Source organism: Lycorma delicatula, chromosome 1 (genome assembly GCF_047948215.1).
Source record: "Lycorma delicatula isolate Av1 chromosome 1, ASM4794821v1, whole genome shotgun sequence".
Taxonomy (NCBI): domain Eukaryota; kingdom Metazoa; phylum Arthropoda; class Insecta; order Hemiptera; family Fulgoridae; genus Lycorma; species Lycorma delicatula.
This window is the reverse complement of record NC_134455.1, coordinates 175,409,942-175,432,672: the sequence shown is the minus strand read 5'-3', so window position 1 is coordinate 175,432,672 and position 22,731 is coordinate 175,409,942. Positions and strand designations below refer to the sequence as shown.

Genomic DNA, 22,731 nt, shown 5'->3' with positions numbered 1-22,731 from the left:
AAGATTCTAATTTAATTTAATTTAGTGCAATCTAGCAGAGAAAAAACACATCTCTTTTACTTTTAACATAAAAATGAAGTAAAAATAACTTATAATACAAAAATTAGAAAATTTTGATAAAATGATATATTTATCTTAAAGATAAAAATTTTAAGCTAGTATGTTACTGCTATATTAAAATTTTATCAGGTAAAACAGAAAAAATATTTATTACTTCAATGCATTTCTTCAATATCCGATTTATCTCTTATCAATCTCAAATTTATATCTTCAATAATATTTTCATGCAAACTATCTGTTCGCTTCCTGTGTTTTTTCTTCTTTGATTACATGCTGAAAGAAACACGGAGTACTTTCATCTACTTTATTAACACCTGTCAATAGCATAAGGGAACTAGCTGCGGATCAAACCGTAATAACAGATCACCTGTTCCAATATCAATACTACTCTTAGTCAACATTAGATCACAGTGCTAGTCTCTTTTGTTGAGGTGTTGTACTTTGACCTGTATCATTAGCCAGTTGGTAGAACTCAAGTGTGGTTTAACAAAGTTATAGGTGTCATCGTCATTGCTAATTTCGTAAGGAAAATTAAGGTGTGTAAATTAAACTTGTCTATCTATTTATCTTATAGAAATAATCTTTGTAGAGAGTGAATCTTAAATTTTTTACATTCATTTAGTAATACAATTGTTAAGCAGTTTTCTTTCCATCATCTGTGTGTCTGGTGATTGTGATTGACTCACTTTCCAGGTGCCATCATGCCATAGTGCATCTTTCTTTTGAAAATTTTTTTTAATGACAAATAGATGTTCGTCATATTTTTTTTCAAGTGGGTTTAATTTTAAATTCCTTTTTTTATATATAACAGTATAAGTAATTATTGAAAATAAAAATTTTCTCCTACACCATATCCATGCTTTTATAATTAAAATACATTTTTATCATAGCTTACTACTGGCTATTAAGTCTAATAAACTACAGCCCAATATAAAACTAACCAGTATTGTTTTCCTTATTTTTATAGATGTCTAGAAATATACAGAAGAAGATCTTAAGAGAGCCGTAAGTGCATTAAAAGATGGAGGACTTTCTTTCAGAGGCAGAGAAAACTTATGGAGTTTCATTTAATACAATTTGATGATGAGCTAATGGTGAAGTAGACATAGATTATAAGAAACATGGCCCAAAACCATTTCTTGGAACAGAGTGTGAAAAAGAAATTATTGAATCTTTTGCAAAACTACAAAAGATTGGACATGGCTTAAGTTGAAAAGAAAATGTACAGTTTGCTGGGGATAAAGATTCCAAAAAGGAAGCAAACGTTTTTAAAAATGTATTGCTATCTAAATGATAGAACAAAAGTTTTATGATGAGGCACAAATTAACCTTCTGCCAGCCTGAAAATTTGTCCAGTGCCCATGGAAATGCCAACTTCAATTATAAAAGAAGAATTTTTTGAGAAATTTCATAATTCGATGATGGAGCTTACTATCAAATCAGTGGTGCAGACTTGTACAATGTGGACGAGTCAGGGTTGGCTATGGTAAATAAAGGTGGGAAAATAATTACTTCAAAAGGAAGCAGAACTGTGACAATGGCAAGAGAAGGGAAAATATAACATTGTTCTGTGTTGTAATGAGGCTGCTTCTGTAATCCTTCCTCCACTGGTTTTACGAGGGTGATTCAAATACAAATGGTAATCTTTATTTATTAATTTATTGATTAATAATATACACAGTTCATACTTTCATCATTTCTCTATATAATCACCTGCACGACCTACACACATTTGCCAATGATTTGGAAGCTTGAATATTCCTTGTTCATAAAAAATTTGAAGACAAGTCATTAACCGATTGCGCTCCTCGTTATCTTCATTGTTATCGAATCATTCCCCTTCAAGCAATTCTTTCAAGGGCACAAATAAAAAATAGTCACAGGGGGACAAATCTGGACTGCAGGGAGGGTGATTGAGGGTTTCCCAGTGCATTTTTACTTCCTTGTACGAAATAAAGGAGATATTTTGATTTAAAAAATTTTGGTGTTCAGATTTCAATGGAAATATCCATTTTGACCATCCCTGAATCCATTTTGACTAGTTTTGGTGTGATGTCTGTACGTACGTATGTATATATGTATCTCGCATACTTATTTTCAATGGTTCCAGAGTTATAGCCAAATAAAATTTTAATTAATGAAATATTTTGATCTTACAAGCAGAAGGCACATCAGTTTGAATTCAACTTCATTTCCTTTTCTTTTTTTTTAAATTTTTTTTCTTTCATTTAAATATATTGATTTAGTAATAATTATTAACTTCTGATTGTAAAAAAAATTACAATAAATAATAATTCAATAACAATAAAAATGAAAAAAAAAGAAGTTATTAGTGAAATAAAATTTTATGTACTTTTAAAATGTGTTTATATAATTTAATAGGCACACAAGAAATTCATGTGGTATCCACATCAGATTTTTTTCCAATTTATCCCTTGTCAAAATAATGGTGCGTGGCCTGGCGTTGTTATGGAGAAGGATGACATCTGTGATGGGCATACCCTGTCTTTTGTTTCTGTAGGCAGGCTTTATTGACTCTAGCAGATGGCAATAGTGAGCCACATTCACTGTTCATTGATTGTGGAGAAAAGCAATGAGTAAAACTCCCCTGAGTAAAAAAAAATTGTTGCAAGAACTTTTCCGGCTGACAGATTGGTTTTGGCCTTCACTGGGCAGCCCTCATTCTTCCTTTGCCACTCCTTGCCATTTTTGATTCTGGAGTGTAATGAAGGAACCCATGTCTCATCACATATGACAATTGCCTCAAAAAAGCTTCGTGTGCTTTTGATGTGTCTCACAGATCTCCAATCGGACCTGTTTTTGATTTTCAGTCAACCTCAGAACCTATTGAGCACTAATTTTTCTAAAGCCAAGATGATCAGTGATATGGATTGAGCACTTCCATAGTTATACCCACTTCTGACGTGATTTCCTTTGGCGATCACCAGCAAACCACTATCACCAGTGAACACCTTCGATAAGCTGTCGAATGGCACAGATGTTGTGACTTGATCTTGTACATTAATCATTACTTTCGTTTTCTACACTTTCTCACTTGCCCTTAATTTGTCTGGCCCATGTATACAACCGGTTCTGGGACAGTGTAGCTTGTCCCCAAACTATACCTTTAAATGAGTTAAAATTTCTGGATCTTTAATGCCTCAGTAGTTAAAAAATTTATGATTATGTATTCTGCAACAAACAACAGAACCTCTTGCTCATTCGTGGCTGTACTGATGACAGAACAGAGCGGAGGAGCTAACGAAGCTGGTTTCCCCTCTCACTCAACATTAACTCCCCACACTCTGCCATGCAGCTCAGAAGTCCTTGCTGTGTAGAATAGCAAAATTACCATTTAAATTTGATTCACCCTCATATTCAAGGAAGTTAAACTGAATGAAGATCTCATGCTAGGAGCTCCAGAAGATACCATTTTTTCTATGCCTCCCAAAGACTGCATTGATTCTGAAATATCTTGCACATGGTTTGTGAAATTTCTAAGCAGAATACCAACCATCAAGATGTTGTGTATTACATCTTTTGGATGGGCATGCTTCTCATCTCTAGAGGGACTCCTTACAAGAGAAAACAAAGTTCACTTTTTAATGTTTCCACCTCACAGAACACTTTTTTACCAACCCCTAGATGTTAGAGTGTTTGGTACTTTGAAAAAGCCCTCAGAGGAATGCACCAAATTAATGAGGAAAAATAAAAAGAAGTCTTTTAATAGATATGACTTTGATAAAGATTTAAGACCAGCTTTGGAAAAGTCAGTCACACTAGCAAATATTTTAAGTGGATTTTGAAGTATATTTTGGTTTTGAAGGTGGTGTTTGGCCAGTCAATCGTGAAGCAATTAAGCCTCATTGCTTGATTAATTGTTGTGAGGTAACTACTCTTGTTTCTACATCTGAAGTTAATATATGTGTAGCCTGTGATATTTCAAATGAAGAGCCAAAGGCAGGTCCATAAAATTCCGATGAATTTGTAAAATCATCACCAGCGGATCTGGTTATAAAAGTATGTTCAAAACTGATTTACAATTCACAAAGCACTCTAGATGCATTAGAACAACATGATGTGTTACTTCTGATGAGTTTCTAAAAGAGATGGAAAAAAGAGAGAAAGAAAAAGGACAAATCAAAAAAGAAGAATGTGCTTGAAGAAGAGATTTCCAGCTCAGAGAGTGACCCTAACTCAGAAATAAACAAAAACATCTGAGGTAAATGTAAAAAAAACGACAAGGATGCGATGACTGCCATTGGGAAAATGGATCAGTGCTACCACTGTGGGCATTGGTATCATGAAACATGCCAAAAATTGAGAAACCAAGTGCACTCCAAAAGGTTTGCTTGTTTGAATAGTAAGTCAAAAAAATAAAAGAATGAAATGGGTAGTTTAGGCTACCCTAATTGTCTCATGGGACTGTTTGTAGATATGAATATTTTGTCATTTTTTAAGATTTGTTTCTTATAATTTTTTAAAATCTGTATCTTATTTTTCTTGACTAATAATGTAGCCTACAGAATTTTATTGCAGTTTTATTCATAATTGTTTATTATAATCTTACTTTTGTTTTTAAATTAATAAATTATTTTAACTTATATCTTCTTCAATTAAAAAAAGACTAATAATTATTTTTTTAAATGTTAAAAATTATAAAATCAAAATTTAAAATTAAACGAATTTGATCTGAAATAATTCCCAGTCACTAATTGTAGATTATTCTGTCGGTCTCTTTTGCTCAGCTGTATTACTAAAAGTGCTATATTTCTTTGATAATTAAAAGCTCTGTACATGTACTAAATGAACAGTGAACAAGATTAGATAGATTAGATTCTACAAGAAATTCGCACGTAGTTCCAGGGGTTTAATTCCAGATCAGAAGTAGTGTGTAAGATCATGCTACAACAAAGAATTGATATGTAAAATATTATTTGATGTCAACCTAATTCTAATAAATAGAACATAAAATAAAAATTAAAAACAAAATATGCAATTTCATAATGATAAAAATAGAATTATATGTCTTCAATCACAAAATGATCTGAAATTAGTTGCCTTACCCTACATTTTTTATATTATTTAACTTAATTGTGTTATTACTCCCAATGTAGCCTTTGACTTGTACCCATATCAATTCTCAGGTTAAAATTACAAAAGTATGGAGGAAGACTCAACACAACATAGTTTTTTGATTTTGCAATTTCATCTACTTGAATATATTTTTAATTGATTTTACTATTCTTAAAAGTTCTACTTTTAACATGTCTTCCGTGTATATCATTTTAGTCATTCAGAAATTTCTGATTTTCAGATCAAGGTGTTTTGATCTTAATATTCATTTCGTCTTAATACTCTTGGAAAGATCTGGAATACCCATAAACCACCAATTTTCTTCCTTCCAATGTGCATTCACCCCAGTTGACAAACCTTTCATAAAAGGTTTCTTTATCCATAAAAGACTATTTCTTTATCCACTCATATCTTTTCCCGTATATGTCCCAAATTAACACACGTTTCATCTGGATAATCATCTGGATATTAAGGCATTGAAATACTGGTTGTTGAAGTAATGAAAGTGAAAGAATGAATGAGTTAATTATAAAGTGTAAAGTATTATAACAGATGGAACTTCATACACTAAAGCAACTGTTTCTACAACTCTTAATAAATACATTATCTAAATACTGTCTGTACTGTGTAACAGATACAAGACAGTCAGTCTAAATTATATATTTCCACAATCTTAATTGAATGTATACATTATTTTTAATGAAAGAATGAATGAGTTAATTATAAAGTGTAAAGTATTATAACAGATGGAACTTCATACACTAAAGCAACTGTTTCTACAACTCTTAATAAATACATTATCTAAATACTGTCTGTACTGTGTAACAGATACAAGACAGTCAGTCTAAATTATATATTTCCACAATCTTAATTGAATGTATACATTATTTTTAAAATGTCACATATTTATTAATTAAGGATATTATGACATCACATTAATTACAAAATTTTAGTTAAATATTGACTTCAATGTTAAGGTAGGAAAACATGTCAGAAGTCAAAGAATTTTGTTATTTAGGTAATGTAACTTTTACAAAGGATGGATGAAATTAGGAAGATGTTTGAAGCAGGTTAGTATAAAGAAAACCTTTATAGTGAAAATAATGCTTGTTCTGCTCATCACAACTGGTTGCTTGAATTCTTTGCATGTTTGTATTTTTCTCCTTTAATTTACAAATTTCACTCCTTGCAACCTGTTGGTTAGTATCTTGTTCTGATGAAATTCATTCATAAATAATGTTTTTAGTAACTTTCAATAAATTAAAAATTTTTTCATCATCTTTTCAGTATCACATCCACTATATTACTATGAGATCCTATGAAAATAAAAAAGTATGCGTTTAACTGCACCCATTATCTTTATATTTTTTATTTTGCTTTTCTTTCTTATAATGCTTCATCTTTGTATAGTTAAAAAATGTGGAAGGCAAATAATATATTATTATTATTAATAACTGTAATTATTTTAGATTTGGAGATTGATCAAGAAGAGAATGCTCGTTTAGGAGTTTATTGGTTGATGAAAGCATCTGAACAGGGCCATGAAGAGGCAACAACAATATTAAGGCATTGTCTTGAAACTGGTCAAGGTAAAGGCGTTTTATAAGTAAAAACTACAGTTAATAAAATTCCTTAAATGAAATATGGATTAATGAACTTAATAAAATTATAATTTTATAATAAAAAAAGACATTCCTTTTGTTTAAAAATAAAATAAAGTTAGCAGATATGAAAGCTATTATTTGATGACTATTTGTGTCAAGATTATCCTTAAAGTTCTGTTTTTAAGTAAGGATAATTTCTTCATAAACTGCTGATCAATGCTTTGACATCTAAGCATTTTTGAGATTGTGAGATGAACTTCACGATCCATTATTGAATTACTTTTCCTGTTGATGTGTGTTCCTTAAAGCAGTTGATGTTCTTTTGATAAACATCAAAAGATGATCATCAAAAGATTTTAATGATCTTTTATTGAACATCATCCTACATACTATTTTTGCTCAAAGATTTCCATAATTTCAGGAAAAGGTGAAAGTCAACTTTGGACTGTCAAAGTATGGTCTAGTTCTTCCAATCAAATTGTTTGCTATGTTTTGAGTTTTTTGGAAATTACAAATGTATAATTGCTTCTAAATAATTTTGAATGTTTTTCAATATGTGTAATTTTACAATAGAGTGGTACTCTCACTGCCTTTCATCTGTAGAAAAATATCTCTCTGGAAGTGAGGAAAAGTTAGTTTTGCATGTTTTTTACTTTTTGTTGCTGTGAAATTTTGCTGTGTGTTGGCATCAGTGTTCAAACAAAAAGAAATCTAGCTGGATGGAACAGAAGCTCTTGACCTAATTTTTCAGTGGTTTCAATTTACTTGTTGATTGTATCCTCAAGAAAAAGTACTCCTTTTCTCTTGAAAATTCATTATATATTCAGTTGTGATGATCACTGGATTCTTTATATATATATTATTTTACTGAAATTAATCATATTATTCCTCTCCACTGTAAATTGCCTAGTATAGAATATTGAGATAAATATTCATTTTTTTTTTACAAAATATATAGTATATAGTATTATAGAATAATAAATTAATCAGATTTACCAATTTTTCATGAAAAATTAAGGTAAGATATGTGTCTTATCTCAATATTCCGTACAAGGTGGCATATATATATACAGGTGATTGTAAAGTCACGCAACTCAAATTCTTCTGCTTTGTAGGAATGATAGTTAAATTTGTAAAATATATTTTAATTAGGGTAATTTTTGTGACAGAATATTGTATGGTAGCGCTGCTAGATCACGTCTCTGGACAATAGTGGCCATGACACCAAGCAGCTTATTTAGTCCAAGCAGCAATATCTTTTATGCAAGAACGCGCATCTTTATTGTTGTGAGTTACTGCAAATTGAAATCGTATGTGAAGTGTCAAGAAGATTTTTTAAATGCTTTTGCTGATGCTAATGTGCCAAACAAATCCACCATATATATTTTATTTTAACATTTTCAGGATACAGGTAGTGTGCATGACCATAAGTTTACCAGCCATCCAAGTGTTTTAACTGACGACAGTTTGCAGATGATAAATAAAACACTTCTTTGTTCTCCAAAAAAGTCTCTTCGAAAACTTTCTAACCAGATTGGGCTATCTTATGGAAGTATTCATAAGGCAACTACTAAAATTACATCCATACCAGATTAATGTAAGTCATCAGCTCCAAGAACCAGATAAGGAGAAACAAATGCAGTGTTGTCAGTGGTTTAGAAGTTTCTTTCGAAATTACATATTCTAAACAAGGTTTTTCAGCGATGAAGCTTGGTTTCATCTTAGCGAATATATTAAGTCAAAATTACAGAATATGGTCTTCAGCGAACCCACATGTGTTCCATGAACAACCATTACATTCGCAAAAAATTGGGGGTGTGGTGTGGTGTAGCTCGTCGGAGAATTGTCAGGCCTATCTTTTTTTCGAAGACCATCATAGCTGAACAGTATCAAGAAGTAATCATGCAGTTTATTGCTTTGCTTCATGCCGATGAACGTGATTGCTGGCTACACCAAGATGGAGTAACTGCACACTCAGTGAAGAGTCGTATGCGATTTCGTCAATGACCGGATAATTTCTCGTGGTCTATGGCTTCCTCGTTCACCGGATCTGAGTCCTCCTGATTTTTATTTGTGGGGCTTTTTAAAAGATAATGTGTACTCAAACAACTCACATATAATTGATGAACTTAAACAAAATTTTGACTTGTTTTTATTATTTTCTTGATTTTTTTTTTAATATTTGTGTGTTGGACCAAACATAAAATAACAAGATTTAATGCTGTTCCAAATTTCTAATTTAATGTTTCTTTAATATCTTCTCAGTTAATGGTTCCTTCAAGTTACTTCTAGCAGAACTATATTTTGGTAGATGTTTTGTTTTTGCAATTCAGTCAATATACATTATTTCATAGTTTACAATAACCTATTACTATCCATTTTAATAACTTATTTTTTTTTTTATACAAAAAAATACATTAAGGTTAAAAATAAGTTTATATATATATAAGTTTAGTATATAGTCTTCTGCTATTTCAGATGATCGCTTATAGTTGTGATGGTCTTCTCTTATAATATCCAAAATAAGCATTTAGTATAGTTTATGAATTAATGAACTGTTAATCAGCTTTAGCTTAACTAACCTTCCCCTTAATGATGCATTGTAATGAGATAAATAAGTATTATATACTTTATATTTTTTTTGGAATGGCCCACTGCAGGAGTGTGGTTGATTAATTTAGAATAACCCTTTCTCTCTTCTGTTTCTGAAATTAATTTCCTCAATTCTTTTATATTTTTTGGTACTTTTCTTGTTCTCCTCTCTATCGGATACTCTGTTTTTTTAGCGTTCTAAGTTTCTCCCGGAAAAGTATTCTATCTTTAATGTATAGCATGTTCAGTTTTAGTTGTTTGAAGTCCTGTGTATTGCTCAGCAATAGTCTATGGTTGACTTGTATTTTGATAATAAATAATAAACATCTAGTAATTCTGCTTTCATTCATTCTATTTAGTTGTCCAAAAAGTTGTGATATAGTGATTTCTTGTAAATATTCTTGCTCTTCCTATTTTTTTCACTCTTTGCTTGAGTGCTTCTCTCTCATTATTGTTTATTGTGATCCATATGTTTATTTATTAAAGAAAAAAAAGTTTATAAATGTTGTGTATTATTATTCATTTTGTAAAAAAAAATTGTTTTTACCCTTTATGTTTTCACTGACTCATTGATCTTTATAATCTACATGCTTCTGTATGTTATATTGTTAGACCTATCAACATCGTCTCCTGGAAAATTATTAATATTTTTACAATTATGATTTTATTACTTTCAGATGGATTATCATGCTTATGTGAAAATATGTTATGCTGTCATCTACTTAGAAGTTGATGTTCATTTAGTATATGTCTTCTGTTGTGCTTTATTGTTCTTTATTTATGTGTTAATTTAATTATATCCTGCAGTGGGTTTTTATTTTTATTTTTTATTTTTTTGTAAATAAAATGCGTATTGTATTTATAAGCAAGAAATAAAAATGGTCTATAGTTTTTATAGCAATTTGGAGTTATTAGAAAAATAAAATATGAGTTTGTGAAGTATACATCACTGGCTACACAATATTTGAAATAAATACTAGCTGAAAATTTATACATATTTAAAAATTTTTTTAAAACCTGTAATGGCTGTAGATTATCACAACCAGAAAAAAAACAGTTTATTTGTAAAAGTGTTACTGAATCTCCTTATGAGAAAGACATGAAATTAAAAAAAAAGGTGAATAATACAGATCACTGAAAAACACTGACATTGTAAAGGTATCCCTCAAAAAACAATTGTTTGTCGTGAATCCAAAAAAAATGATATTAAAATTACAAAGGTGCCTTCCAAAATAATAAACAGCAAAATAATGTTACTGTAAATAGATGTTGTTAATAGTTGAGAAGCAAGCTTGTTTTTTGTGTTTTTTCTAAATAAGTTGTTTGTTAAATTTTGAAACAGTCATGTGATGAGCGAACCTTTATTATTATTATTGTTAATAATTATTCATTAATTCTAATGTAATATTTAATATTAATTATATTTTCTATATTTAATTAATATAATCTACATGAGAAAATGGAGTTTCAGTTTTTCTTGATGATAAAATAGTAAGATGTGATTAGCCTGCATCATCTGACTAACTATTGACAAAACATAATTTATTTTTTATAAAGCCAACATAAGTTGGCTTGCTGTTGGAGAAGAATAAAAATGGCAGATTCATTTTGCGGTATGAAAAATTTTTAAAAATATATAAAATGTATCACTTATGAATATTTAATTGTGAAAATAATTTTTATAAAGAAAAATGCGTAACAAAGAGGTATTACTGGTTATCACGTTTGTATGTTTTTTTTAATGAATAAAAGGCTACGATCTTTTATAAGAAGCTATACTGTTATTTTGAATAACATCAGTTTGTCATTTTTTGTTTTTTTTTTCAATCTTGTTTTTTGAATAATTTCTAAATTTATATCATTGTTAATAGAATTATACCTAGTTGTGACTGCTAAGTATACAGTAAATATACTTATTGGTTAAAAAAAAATCAAAAAAGATCTACCTGTAAAGATGACATATTTGCCTACTGGTTTTTAAGAACAAGTACGTATATAATGGAAAGTTTATCTTACTGGAAAGACCCATCAAATGTACAAATTTGTTGTCTAGTATCAGAAAGTACTTGGAAATTTCAGGTTCTGAACTTTCAAGTATAATAATAGTAGTTTAGTGTAATTATAAGACTGAAAATAAATTAAGTTTACATAACTCCATTTCTTTTTAATTTGATGAAAAAGAACATTTTGGACCTAAAAGAGTTCCTTCAATCTTGAGACCAGGGATATCATGTAATCTTAGATAAAAAATTGTAAATTAAATTTTGTTTGAGTTTAAGTTTTAAGTTTGTTTTGAGTTTAATTTTGTTTAAGTTTTAGGATCTAAAAACTATCCTTGGTTACAAAGGTTGAAGGACCTCTGTTAGATCCAAAAACTCTTTCCCAAAATAGCAAAGAAAAGGAGCCGTGTAAACTTAATTAATCAAGTTACTAGTATTGTTCTTTAGGGCTAAAACAATCCATTGTCACTATTATATTGATTTCTGTGATCATCATTATGAATTTAATCATTTCATAATTTGATTGTTACGCAGGTACAGATTCTTACCGATTCTTTTTTCTTATTGTGTGCAGGCATAACAGAGCATAATTATTTGGATGTTAAAGCATGTCTTGCCATGTCTGATGAAGAAAAGGTAGCTAGAAGAGCTGCTAAACGATTGTTTGCTAGGTAATTAGAGAGGATTTAACACATTTTAAGTACTACTATTAACCAATCGGATAAGGTTAATAATTTTAACAGATCAAATTGTTTTATTTTTTAACTAAAATACCTTAGAAACTATTATTATTTGTAATATTGTAATATAATAAAAATATTTTTATGTATTTGTTTTTTGTCTTCAGTCATTTGATTGGTTTGATGTAGCTCGCCAAGATTTCCTTTCTAGTGTCAGTCGTTTGATTTCTGTATACCCTGTACATCCTACATCCCTAACAATTTATTTTACATATTCCAAACATGACCAGCCTGCACAATTTTTCCCTTCTACTTGTCCCTTTAATATTAAAGCGACTATTCCAGGATGCTTTAATATGTGGCCTATAAGTCTGTCTCTTCTTTTAACTATATTTTTTCAAATGCTTCATCAATTTGCCGCAACACTTCTTCATTTGTCATTTTATCCACCCATCTGATTTTTAACATTCTCCTATAGCACCACATTTCAAAAGCTTCTAATCTTTTTTCTCAGGTACAAATTATATTTCTGACTGAAGGCTTGTTTCACCTGTGCTATTCGGCATTTTATATTGCCCTTGGTTTGTCCATCTTTAGTAATTCTACTTCCCAAATAACAAAATTCTTCTACCTCTGTAATATTATCTCTTCTTATTTTTACATTCAGTGGTTCGTCTTCATTATTTCTATTACATTTCATTACTTTTGTTTTGTTCTTGTTTATTTTCATGTGGTAGTTCTTGCGTAGGACTTTATCCATGTCATTCTATGTTTCTTCTAAATCTTTTTTTATTCTCAGCTAGAATTACTATATCATTAGCAAATCGTAGCATCTTTAACTTTTCACCTTGTACTGTTACTCCGGATCTAAATTGTTATTTAACATCATTAACTGTTAGTTCTATGTAAAGATTAAAAAGTAACAGGGATAGGAAACATCCTTGTCAGATTCCTGTTTTATTACAACCTTTCTTATGTTCTTCGATTATTACTGTTGCTGTTTGGTTCCTGTAAATGTTAACAATTGTTCTTCTATCTGTGTACTTGAGTTCTAATTTTTTTAAAATTATTACATATAATGTCAAAACTCCTACTATTATTACTGTACTTGCTTTGTTCAATTTAGGTATAAAATTAATGGTAGATACAAACCACATCACTTATCGCAATATAAAATTAACAATTGTATCTATCTCTCTCTATGTATATTTTTCCTTGTGATTTTATGTTATCAGGAATTCATCTTTTGTGTCCTTCTTTATATCGTAGTTTTTATGTGCAACAAGACTAATAATATTACTGTAACCTCATATATATGTATATATATATTTTTTTAATATTATATAAAATACCACCAAAACACAGTAATTAAATAAGTTAAACTTACCATATTAATTTCCTTTAATTGATTTTTGTGGTATCCTGCATCTTCAGTTGGTATTGAATTCTATAATTACATATATCTAAAATATATACTTTTATCATTTTTCATTTTATTATAAATTGTTTTTTGCTTTGAAATTTTGAATTGTTTTAAGAACATATATGTAAATTTTGCTGTCCAGTACTGGAATGATTAGTGTTTAAAACATAGTATTTTCCGTTGTTCTATTGTTATTACTGCTAACTATTAGATTGTATTTTTATGTTTTTAATTAAATCATCATCTTCGAAAGTGATGTGGTGGTTCATCATTTTATATTTATAAATGTAACACTTCTCTAAATATTCATTTTTTTAATCATTATTACATACTTCCAAATCTCTAAATTATTTTTGCAATCAGTAATAATATGATAATATCATTCTAACAAATGGTCAGCTACATTAGATGTACCTCTTTTTTCTTTTTATAAACTGAGCAATATTCTGTAAATATTACAGAATATGTCAGTTTAGGTTTTGATTTAATCCTTAAATCAAAACATTAGCTGACAATGATTGTTAACATCTATAGTGCCCATGATGATGATGAGGTAGAGTGTGTATACGAAGAAATTGATGAAGCAATTATACACATAAAAGGGGATGAAAATTTAATAATAGTTGGAGACTGGAATGCAAGCATTGGAAAAAGCAAGGAAGGAAATATTGTGGGTGAATATGGGCTGGGTAAAAGGAGTGAAAGAAGGGACCGACTTATAGATTTTTTTGCGAAGTATAATTTAGTAATTGCCAACACTAGTTTAAAAATCATAATAGAAGAATATATACACGGAAAAAGCCAGGTGATACTGCAAGGTATCATATAGATTATATCATGGTTAAGCAAAGATTTAGAAATCAACTTGTCAATTGCAAAGCTTACCCTGGAGCAGACATTGATAGCAACCATAATTTAATGGTAATGAAATGTAGATTGGGGGTTTAAAATCCTGAAGAAAAGGTGTCAGATGAATTGGTGAAATTTAAAGAAGTTGTGGAAGAGGAGGTAAAGAAAGATTTTTGAGGAGGACATAGCAAGAGGTCTGAGTAAAAAAAGATAAAGAAAATGTAGAAGAATGGGAGAATGTTAAAAAGGAAATTCTTAAATCAGCAGAAGCGAACTTAGACGGAACAAAGAGAACTGGTAGAAAACCTTGGATTACAGAGGATATATTGCAGCTGATGGAAGAACGTAGAAAGTATAAGAATGCTAGTGATGAAGAAAGTAAAAGGAACTATTGCCAATTAAGAAATACTATAAACAGGAAGTGCAAACTAGCAAAATAAGAGTGGATTAAAGATTAAAGTGTTCAGAAGTGAAAAGAGAAATGAACATTGGTATAATAGACGGAGTATACAGGAAAGTTAAGGAAACTTTCGTGGTACATAAATTAAAATCTAATAATGTATTAAACAAAGATGGTACACTGATTTATAATACAAAAGAAAAAATCTATAGGTGGGTGGAATATAGAAAATGGTGTTACAGAGGAAGAAGAGGAAGTCGAAGAGGATGGAAGGGGAGAAACAATAGAAGAACAATTGCTAACATTTACAGGAACCAAACAGCAACAGTTGTAATCGAAGAACATAAGAAAGAGGCTGTTATTCAAAGCGAGTCTGACAAGGATGTTCCCTATCCTTGTTACTTTTTAATCTTTACATAGAACTAGCAGTTAATGATATTAAAGAACAATTTAAATTCATAGTAACAGTACAAGATGAAAAGATAAAGATGCTGCGATTCGCTTATGATATAGTAATTCTAGCTGAGAGTAAAAAAGATTTAGAAGAAACAATGAACGGCATGGATGAAGAACAAAACCAAAGTAATGAAATGTAATAGAACTAATGATGGACTATTGAATATAAAAAGAGGAAGACAAAAGATTACGGAGGTAGAAGAACTTTGTTATTTAGAAAGTAGAATTACTAAAGATGGATGAAGCAGGAGCGATATAAAATGTCGAATAGCACAGGTGAAACAAGCCTTAATATAATTTATATATTAATATAATTTATAGCCTTAATATAATTTGTTTACATCAAAAATTAATTTAAACATCAGGAAAACATTTTTGGAAGTATGTGTTTGGAGAGTAGCTTTATATGAAAGTGAAACTTGGATGATCGGAGTACCTAAGAAGAAAAGATTTGAAGCTTTTGAAATGTGGTGCTATAGGAGAATGTTAAAAATCAGATGGGTGGATAAAGTGACAAATGAAGAGCTTATGCGGCAAATAGATGAAGAAAGAAGCATTTGGAAAAATATAGTTAAAAGAAGAGACAGACTTATAGGCCAGATATTAAGGCATCCTGGAACATTCGCTTTAATATTGGAGGTGCAGGTAGAAGGGAAAAATTGTGGCAACGATTGGAATATGTAAAACTAATTGTTAGGGATGTAGGATGTAGGAAGTGTACCAAAATGAAATGACTAGCACTAGATAGGTAATCTTGGAGAGCTGCATCAAACCAGTCAAATGACTGAAGACAATATATATATATATATATAAATGTTGTACTATTTGAACAGGAAATTCTCAATAACCTTAATTCATTTTAAACTTTTATCTATTGTGGAATATTTGGAATCTTAATTTTCTTTTCTGTATTAAAAGAAAATTATTTCTCTGTAAAATTCTTTATTGACTTTATTAGATTAATATGTTTACACAAAAAGTAAAGTATATATCTTTGTAGCATTATTAATATAATTTGTAGTGTAAGCTAATGAAGTTCATTTTTTTATTTTGCTTATATTTACTTATAAGGGGGAAGGGAGCTAAAATCGCCGAATTAGTGCTTATATAATATTTAATAGACGTAAGTGTTATTAATTTTCATGTTTGTTTTGTTCCCATTCATTATTATGTTTTCAATTTCCAGCTTTATATTATATTTTCACTTTTACTCATGTGAACATACCACCTAATATCTTAAAAATATTTATTTTCTTCATGTAACCAGTTTATTCTTGTTATATGTTGGATAAAAGACTGTTACTGCGTCATACCTGGAGTTAATTGTGCTATATCATATTTTCTAGTTATTTTCCTTGGGAACTGTATTTATTAAATATAATTTTTCTCCCTGGCTGTTTCCATTCCTAACAGGTCACTTTAATAAAAGTTCTGTGTATAGCTCTTTCCTGTTAAATCTCTTTTTGTATGTTTACCTGGCATTTCCATTGTTGTTACCTTTCTCAGCTGGAGTAACATTTTGAGAAAAGTAGTCTGTAATGTGTATTAAGTAAAGGAGTTTTTTAACAAATCCTAGCACATGTGAGGTGTGACCAAAAAATACGGTGAATGAATTTTTATAGCGGCAACTGCCGACGCTACATCCATATGATGTAATTTGTCCAACTGACACAGGCAGGGACAAGTTGTAACACGTTCGAGCTTGCCAGTCAGCTGCCAGAGCCGCTAGGGTGAGGTTGTGTTTATCGTGTCTGTCGCGCAACATGGATTTTGAACAACACATTAACATTAAGTTTTGTTTTAAGTTGCAAAAGAGTGTCAAAGAAGCTCACGAAATGTTAGAATCGGTGTACGGCGATAATGTGGTAACTTTGAAGACTGTGTACAAGTGGTATGACCGATTTAAAACCGGAAATGAGTCTATTGAAGACGAGCAGCATGCGGGACGTCCAGTAACCTCAAAAACAGTTGAAAATGTGCAAAAAGTGGAAACAATGGTTCGTTCAAACAGGCGAATAGCTATTCGAGAGCTATAGGAAGACCTTAATGTCTCGTACGGATCTGTTCAAAGCATTTTAACTAATGAATTGCAAATGAGACGAGTGAGTGCAAAATTTGTTCCCAGACTTTTGAGTGATGAACAGAAGGAAAATCGTGTGTCAATTTGCACGGAGTTGAAGGGTCGTCTTCATGCAGATCCGGACTTCATGGGCAAAATTGTAACTGCAGATGAAAGTTGGGTCTATGGGTATGACCCTGAGACCAAAATGCAGAGTTCCCAATGGAAAACCAGTTCATCTCCTCATCCTAAAAAGGCATGTCAGTCAAAATCCAACATCAAGGTTATGCTCGTTGTTTTTTTTTGATAGTGAGGGCATAGTGCGATCAGAGTTCGTTCCAAGGGTAACAACTGTAAACTCTGAATTTTATAAGGGTGTAATGCAATGTCTGCAAAACGACGTAAGAGAAAGCAACCAGAAAAATGGACCAGTGACTTCCTTCTTCACTACGACAACGCGCCGTGTCACACCTCGCTTCTCATTCGTGAGTTTTTGGCCGAAAAAAGTGTTCCTGTCTGTGTTCCTATCCGCCATACTCACCGGATTTAGCACCATGCGACTTTTGGGTCTTTCCAAAAATTAAAACTGTGCTTAAAGGAAAACGTTTTGACACCATTGCTGACATTGAGAGGGCCACGACCGAGCAGCTGAAAGCCCTTCCGAAAGACACCTTCCAGAAATGCCTCCAGTCATGCAGTCAACGTTGGGATAAGTGCATTGCTAGCCAAGGACAGTACTTTGAAAGAGATTAAATCGAATTCTATGTAACCTTATTACTTTTTTTAATAAAAAATTATTCATCGTATTTTTTTATCACACCTCGTATACTCATTCCTGATGTAATTCTATACTGTACGATTGTGTTCCGGTCTATAATAAACTAATAATATTAGTAATAATGTTTACTTAATTATTGTATCTCAATTAGAAGATTCTTTATTTTTAATTGCTTAAATATCAGAATTTGGGTGTTTATAATATGATAAGTAATATGCATTTTTGTGTTTTATAATATGCTTGTCTACGTTCTTATATGTGTAACCTGTATATGATAATTTTTGTGTCAAATAGTATGTCTGGTGGAGATGATTTTATTACAACTGATCAACTTCATGATTGTATGAAACGTGCTACAACTGGTGATGTTGCTCTTGACAGTGATGACGGATCTCAATCTTCAACATCAGCATCCTCACTACCAGGTTAACAAAAATCCATAAATTTATCATTGTATTAGAAATGAAGAATTGAACATCAAATTTTTCTTGTAATGTTTTGTTTTCAGTTAAAATTTTGCACCACTTATTTGTTATGCTGATTTAAATTAGTTCAGTTGATGTCCATGGTTCTAATTTTGCTTTTTCATTATGTTTGTTTTGATGAATTAGTTCAAAATGCTTTTGAATTTCTTTGTGGTCTGAAACTGATAGTTAGATAAACAAACAATTTGTTTATGATGCATCAGGCTTTTAATATTAATCATCAGTTTGTGCCATCATACTAAGCGACATCAAGTCAGTGTATATAAAGTAATATAATGTAACCTGAGTTTTTAATTTTTTATTTAACTTATTATTGAGGAAGAAAAGGCCTGACTGACTTTAGTTCCTCTACCCCAACAGTATATTTAACAATTCACTGTTGATTTGTAATTTTTGTGAAAAACAACCCTCCATCACATCTGGGTTATACATTACGTTATGTATAGCCCAATCTCTAAACAAATTTTGATGTTATATGTTTCTTTATTTATTGTTTTGTCAGCCAAAAAAAATAACCCAAATAAACCAAATTTAAATATGACTGATGTCATATTAAAAAGTGAAACTGAGAATTGTACAAGGCATATTCATAAAGTAAGGGCCGTTTTGTTATTAAAAAAAATTAACTCGTGAGAGAGGTTTTTACTTACAGTTTTAGTTTACTACATATCTACTTCACTTTTCCACATAATCACCATTCAGTTTTAAACACTTTTTGTAACGTTGCACTAGTTTCTTTAACCCTTTTGCGTAGAAGTTCGCCGCCTGAGAATTGAACCAGTTGACAACGGCAGTCTTGGGTTCCTCGTCATTTTCAAACCATTGTCCACCAAGCCACTTTTTCAAATGCAAGAAGAGGAAATGGTTGCTAAGTACAAGGTCAGGACTATATGGAGGTTGGTCAAAAAGTTCCCAATGAAAATCTTGAATCTTCTTGCTTAAGGCAGTGATGTGAGGATGCGTGTTGTCTTGAAGGATGATTACGCCAGACGACAGTTTCCTCTGTCGTCGATTTTGAATTGCATGTCTCAGTTTGATGAGCATTTCGCAGTACTCGCCAGCCATAATTGTTAATCCATGTTCCATGAAATCAACAAGAATGATATCTTTTTCATCCCCAAATATGGTAGCCAACATTTTTCGACTTAATGAAGATTGCTTAAACTTTTTTGGTTTTGGGAAACTTGAATGGTGCCACTGCATTGACTGTTGTTTTGATTCTGTGTTGGTGTAGGATATTCACGCCTGTAACAATGTGGGAGAATAAATCATCTCCATCTTGTTGATAGCGGTCCAAAAACGCTTGTCCACTGCACATACTTTGCTCATTTTGTTGGTCGGTGAGCATTTTTGGTATCCATCTTGCACACAATTTGTGATATCCAAGCTTTTCTGTGACAGCTATGTAGGTAGAGGTGTGTCCAACATGTGGAAATTCATCAGCCAGAGTACTAATATTCAATCGTTGATCACATCGCAGTTTTCGGTTCACTTGTTCAAAGATTTCATCGGTCTGTATACTGGGCCTGTCACTCCACTCTTCGTCATGCACATTTGTGCAACCAATTTTAAAGTTTCGACACCATTGTCTAACCAACCTTTCCTTCACTCATTACTGTAGTTACATACACTAAGCACAACCCCTGATGAATTTCACCAGCTGAAGATTTTTCCGCATAAAAATCGAATCACAGTGCGCATTTCACAACTGGTGGGAGAAAGAATTGTTGTAGACATTGCGATCTGCATTCACCGACAGGCAAATGACTGACTATTAAATCAAAACAACTGCAGTGGCTTTATAAATAGCCGATAGATGGCCCTGCATGCGTGAAACTGTGCATGACGACGGCCCTTACTTTATGAATATGCTTCATATGAATCTATCCAGTTACAATTTAGGTGTTTTAATACCAGTCAGCCTTAATGTTTTGCTGCTTAGATCACCTGAAAGTTCCAGATTTCAAGATGAGACCCAGAAATAATGAAAAGGCAATTCTTAATCTCTTATAAGAAATTCAGGAGAAAATGATCTTTATCGTTTCTTTTTCATTTTATATTTCTTATATGCATATGTAGCAGGTTGTTTTTTGTTGATTATTTCACTATAGAACGACAGCTTGTGCATGGAAATATGGAATGGAAATTTTGAAATGTATAAAAAATGTCATACCTAACTGAGAACTGAGATACCTGATTGGTCCATAATCAAAGGCTGAGCTGGAATCTCTCCAATATGGAAGTCAGCATATTAAATCACTTATGTCCTTAAGATGTGTATTTAATTGTATTATTTATTGCATCTATTCTGTTTCATGTAGACTGGAAATCAAGACAAGAATCAGGTGTTGAAAAGTTAACGGAAGAAATGTTAGTGTCTGCTGCCAGCAATTATTCAAGGGGAGAACTTCCACTTGTTCATCGTGTTGTACTGCATGTTGATACTACAGTGCACTATGGTCATACTTATAGACGTCACAGCTATTATTTACTTTTTCCTTTATTAATGTTAACTACATACTGTAATCAAATAATTGATTCAATATCACGACAGAATGTTCGGTGAGTAAATGGAGATCTTATTTATTTGTCTAGAAGGAAGTAGGATGTTATTTTAACAAACTGTAAGATGAAAATGAGTTAGTTTTTTGAGCCAAATTCAGGTATTAATGAGAAAATTTTCATTCAACTCAAATGACTAAAGTAGGATGGGGATTCAAATTGATGTAAAAGTACCTACTTTTAGGTTTGAATTTTAGTTTTTCACTTAACAAAATAATTGGTCAGTAATGATCATACCACTTTCTTTATATTCTGTGGGATGGGATAATAAATATTGTGATATATTTTTTTCAGTTTTTTTATTAAATAGGGTAAATAAACATTAATCATATATTTATTATTATTTTTAGATTGTCTAAAACTGTCTTTTGTTTCTTGAAAACTATTATTATTATTTTCATATGTTGTACCTCTGTTTTGATGGTAAAAGGACTGAATTCTGTGCTGTTTGGGGAGTTTTTGATTGTTATTTGCATATTATTTAGTTAGAGTTTTTGTGAAATGCTAGAGATGAGAGGGTTTTCATAAAAACTCCCTACAAACAATGAGTTGCATATAACTTCATATAACATCATGTATTATAACATTTTAGTTTTTTGACAAGATTTGAATTCCACTGTTAGTGATATTGGTCACACATTAGGGTTTATCCATTAACAGCACTTTCTTAGGTAAGTACCAGTTTACTGAACTTCTATTTACTGCCAATATTACCTATTGGATTTATATCTACATAAGTTCAGTATACTCCTCAGTACACTTAACAGTATATTGGACTTAATACATTATTGTATGGTTATGTAATCACAAGTGGGATTAAAAATCATTTCTTCAAATGTCTGCATTATAGTTTTAGTTTTGTTTTCTGAACAATTTTATTCCATATTCTTTCTAAACTTAATGAAAATTACAAAAAGGATAAGAATTACTGTATATCAGTTTTATTCTAGATATCTTATTAGAAAGTCAAGAAATGTACCATAATTTAACATTTTTTTCATAACCTATTTTTCATAACATTCTCTAAAACCTCTTCATTTTATATTAACTTATATAAAAACTTGCCTAGATTAAGTAATATGTTTCAGATGTTGTTAATATTTAGGGCATGTAGTAACATACTGTAAATATATTTCAGATGCTATAATTTTTTGCATTTAAAATTTTTTGTTACCCCTGTTGTCTGTATATTTTAATACTTAACATTAATGCGTCTCCAATGCTACAATGTTAAATTATACAACTTTGTGTTTCTTTTTCTCAACAACCAATTATTTTCTTTGTGAGATTTTCAGGATATATTATAACACATGTAATTATTTTGAGGGGAAATGCTTTTTAAAAATACCTTTCAGAATGATTTTTTTTTTAATACTAAACTTTCCCTCAAAAAATATGAATATTAATTTTGTAAATTTTTTTAGTGATTATATTTTATTTCTGTTTCTCTCAAAAGTTATATTAGTTACTTGAGAATTTATAGAGAAAAATTCATCATTGAATCTCCATTGAAGTTAGTAAAAACATAACTTTTGGAAAACTGCATTTAAAGTTTGCCCTACCGTATTTTAATATATCCCAACTGCAAAAGATGGTTCTGCAGCTTCTTCCTCATCTGCTTGATCTTCAATTTTTTTTGCCTTGTTTTTCTTTTGACAGTTGTTTTTTGTAGAGTACATTCATCTGCAAATTTGCCTTTCGGATTCT

General features: G+C 30.8%; 1 protein-coding gene across 2 annotated transcripts in view; it reads left to right on the top strand.

The window, feature by feature from the left end:
• Window positions 1-22,731, top strand: part of wfs1 (wolframin ER transmembrane glycoprotein wfs1) — a 59,392-nt gene that overhangs the window by 5,130 nt on the left and 31,531 nt on the right. For both annotated transcript variants that reach the window (XM_075367571.1, XM_075367561.1), the window contains exons 3-6: window positions 6,606-6,725; window positions 11,907-12,003; window positions 18,272-18,402; window positions 20,784-21,024. In XM_075367571.1, the coding sequence (XP_075223686.1) occupies window positions 6,606-6,725; window positions 11,907-12,003; window positions 18,272-18,402; window positions 20,784-21,024 (589 nt within the window). The remainder of the gene's footprint in view (window positions 1-6,605; window positions 6,726-11,906; window positions 12,004-18,271; window positions 18,403-20,783; window positions 21,025-22,731) is intronic.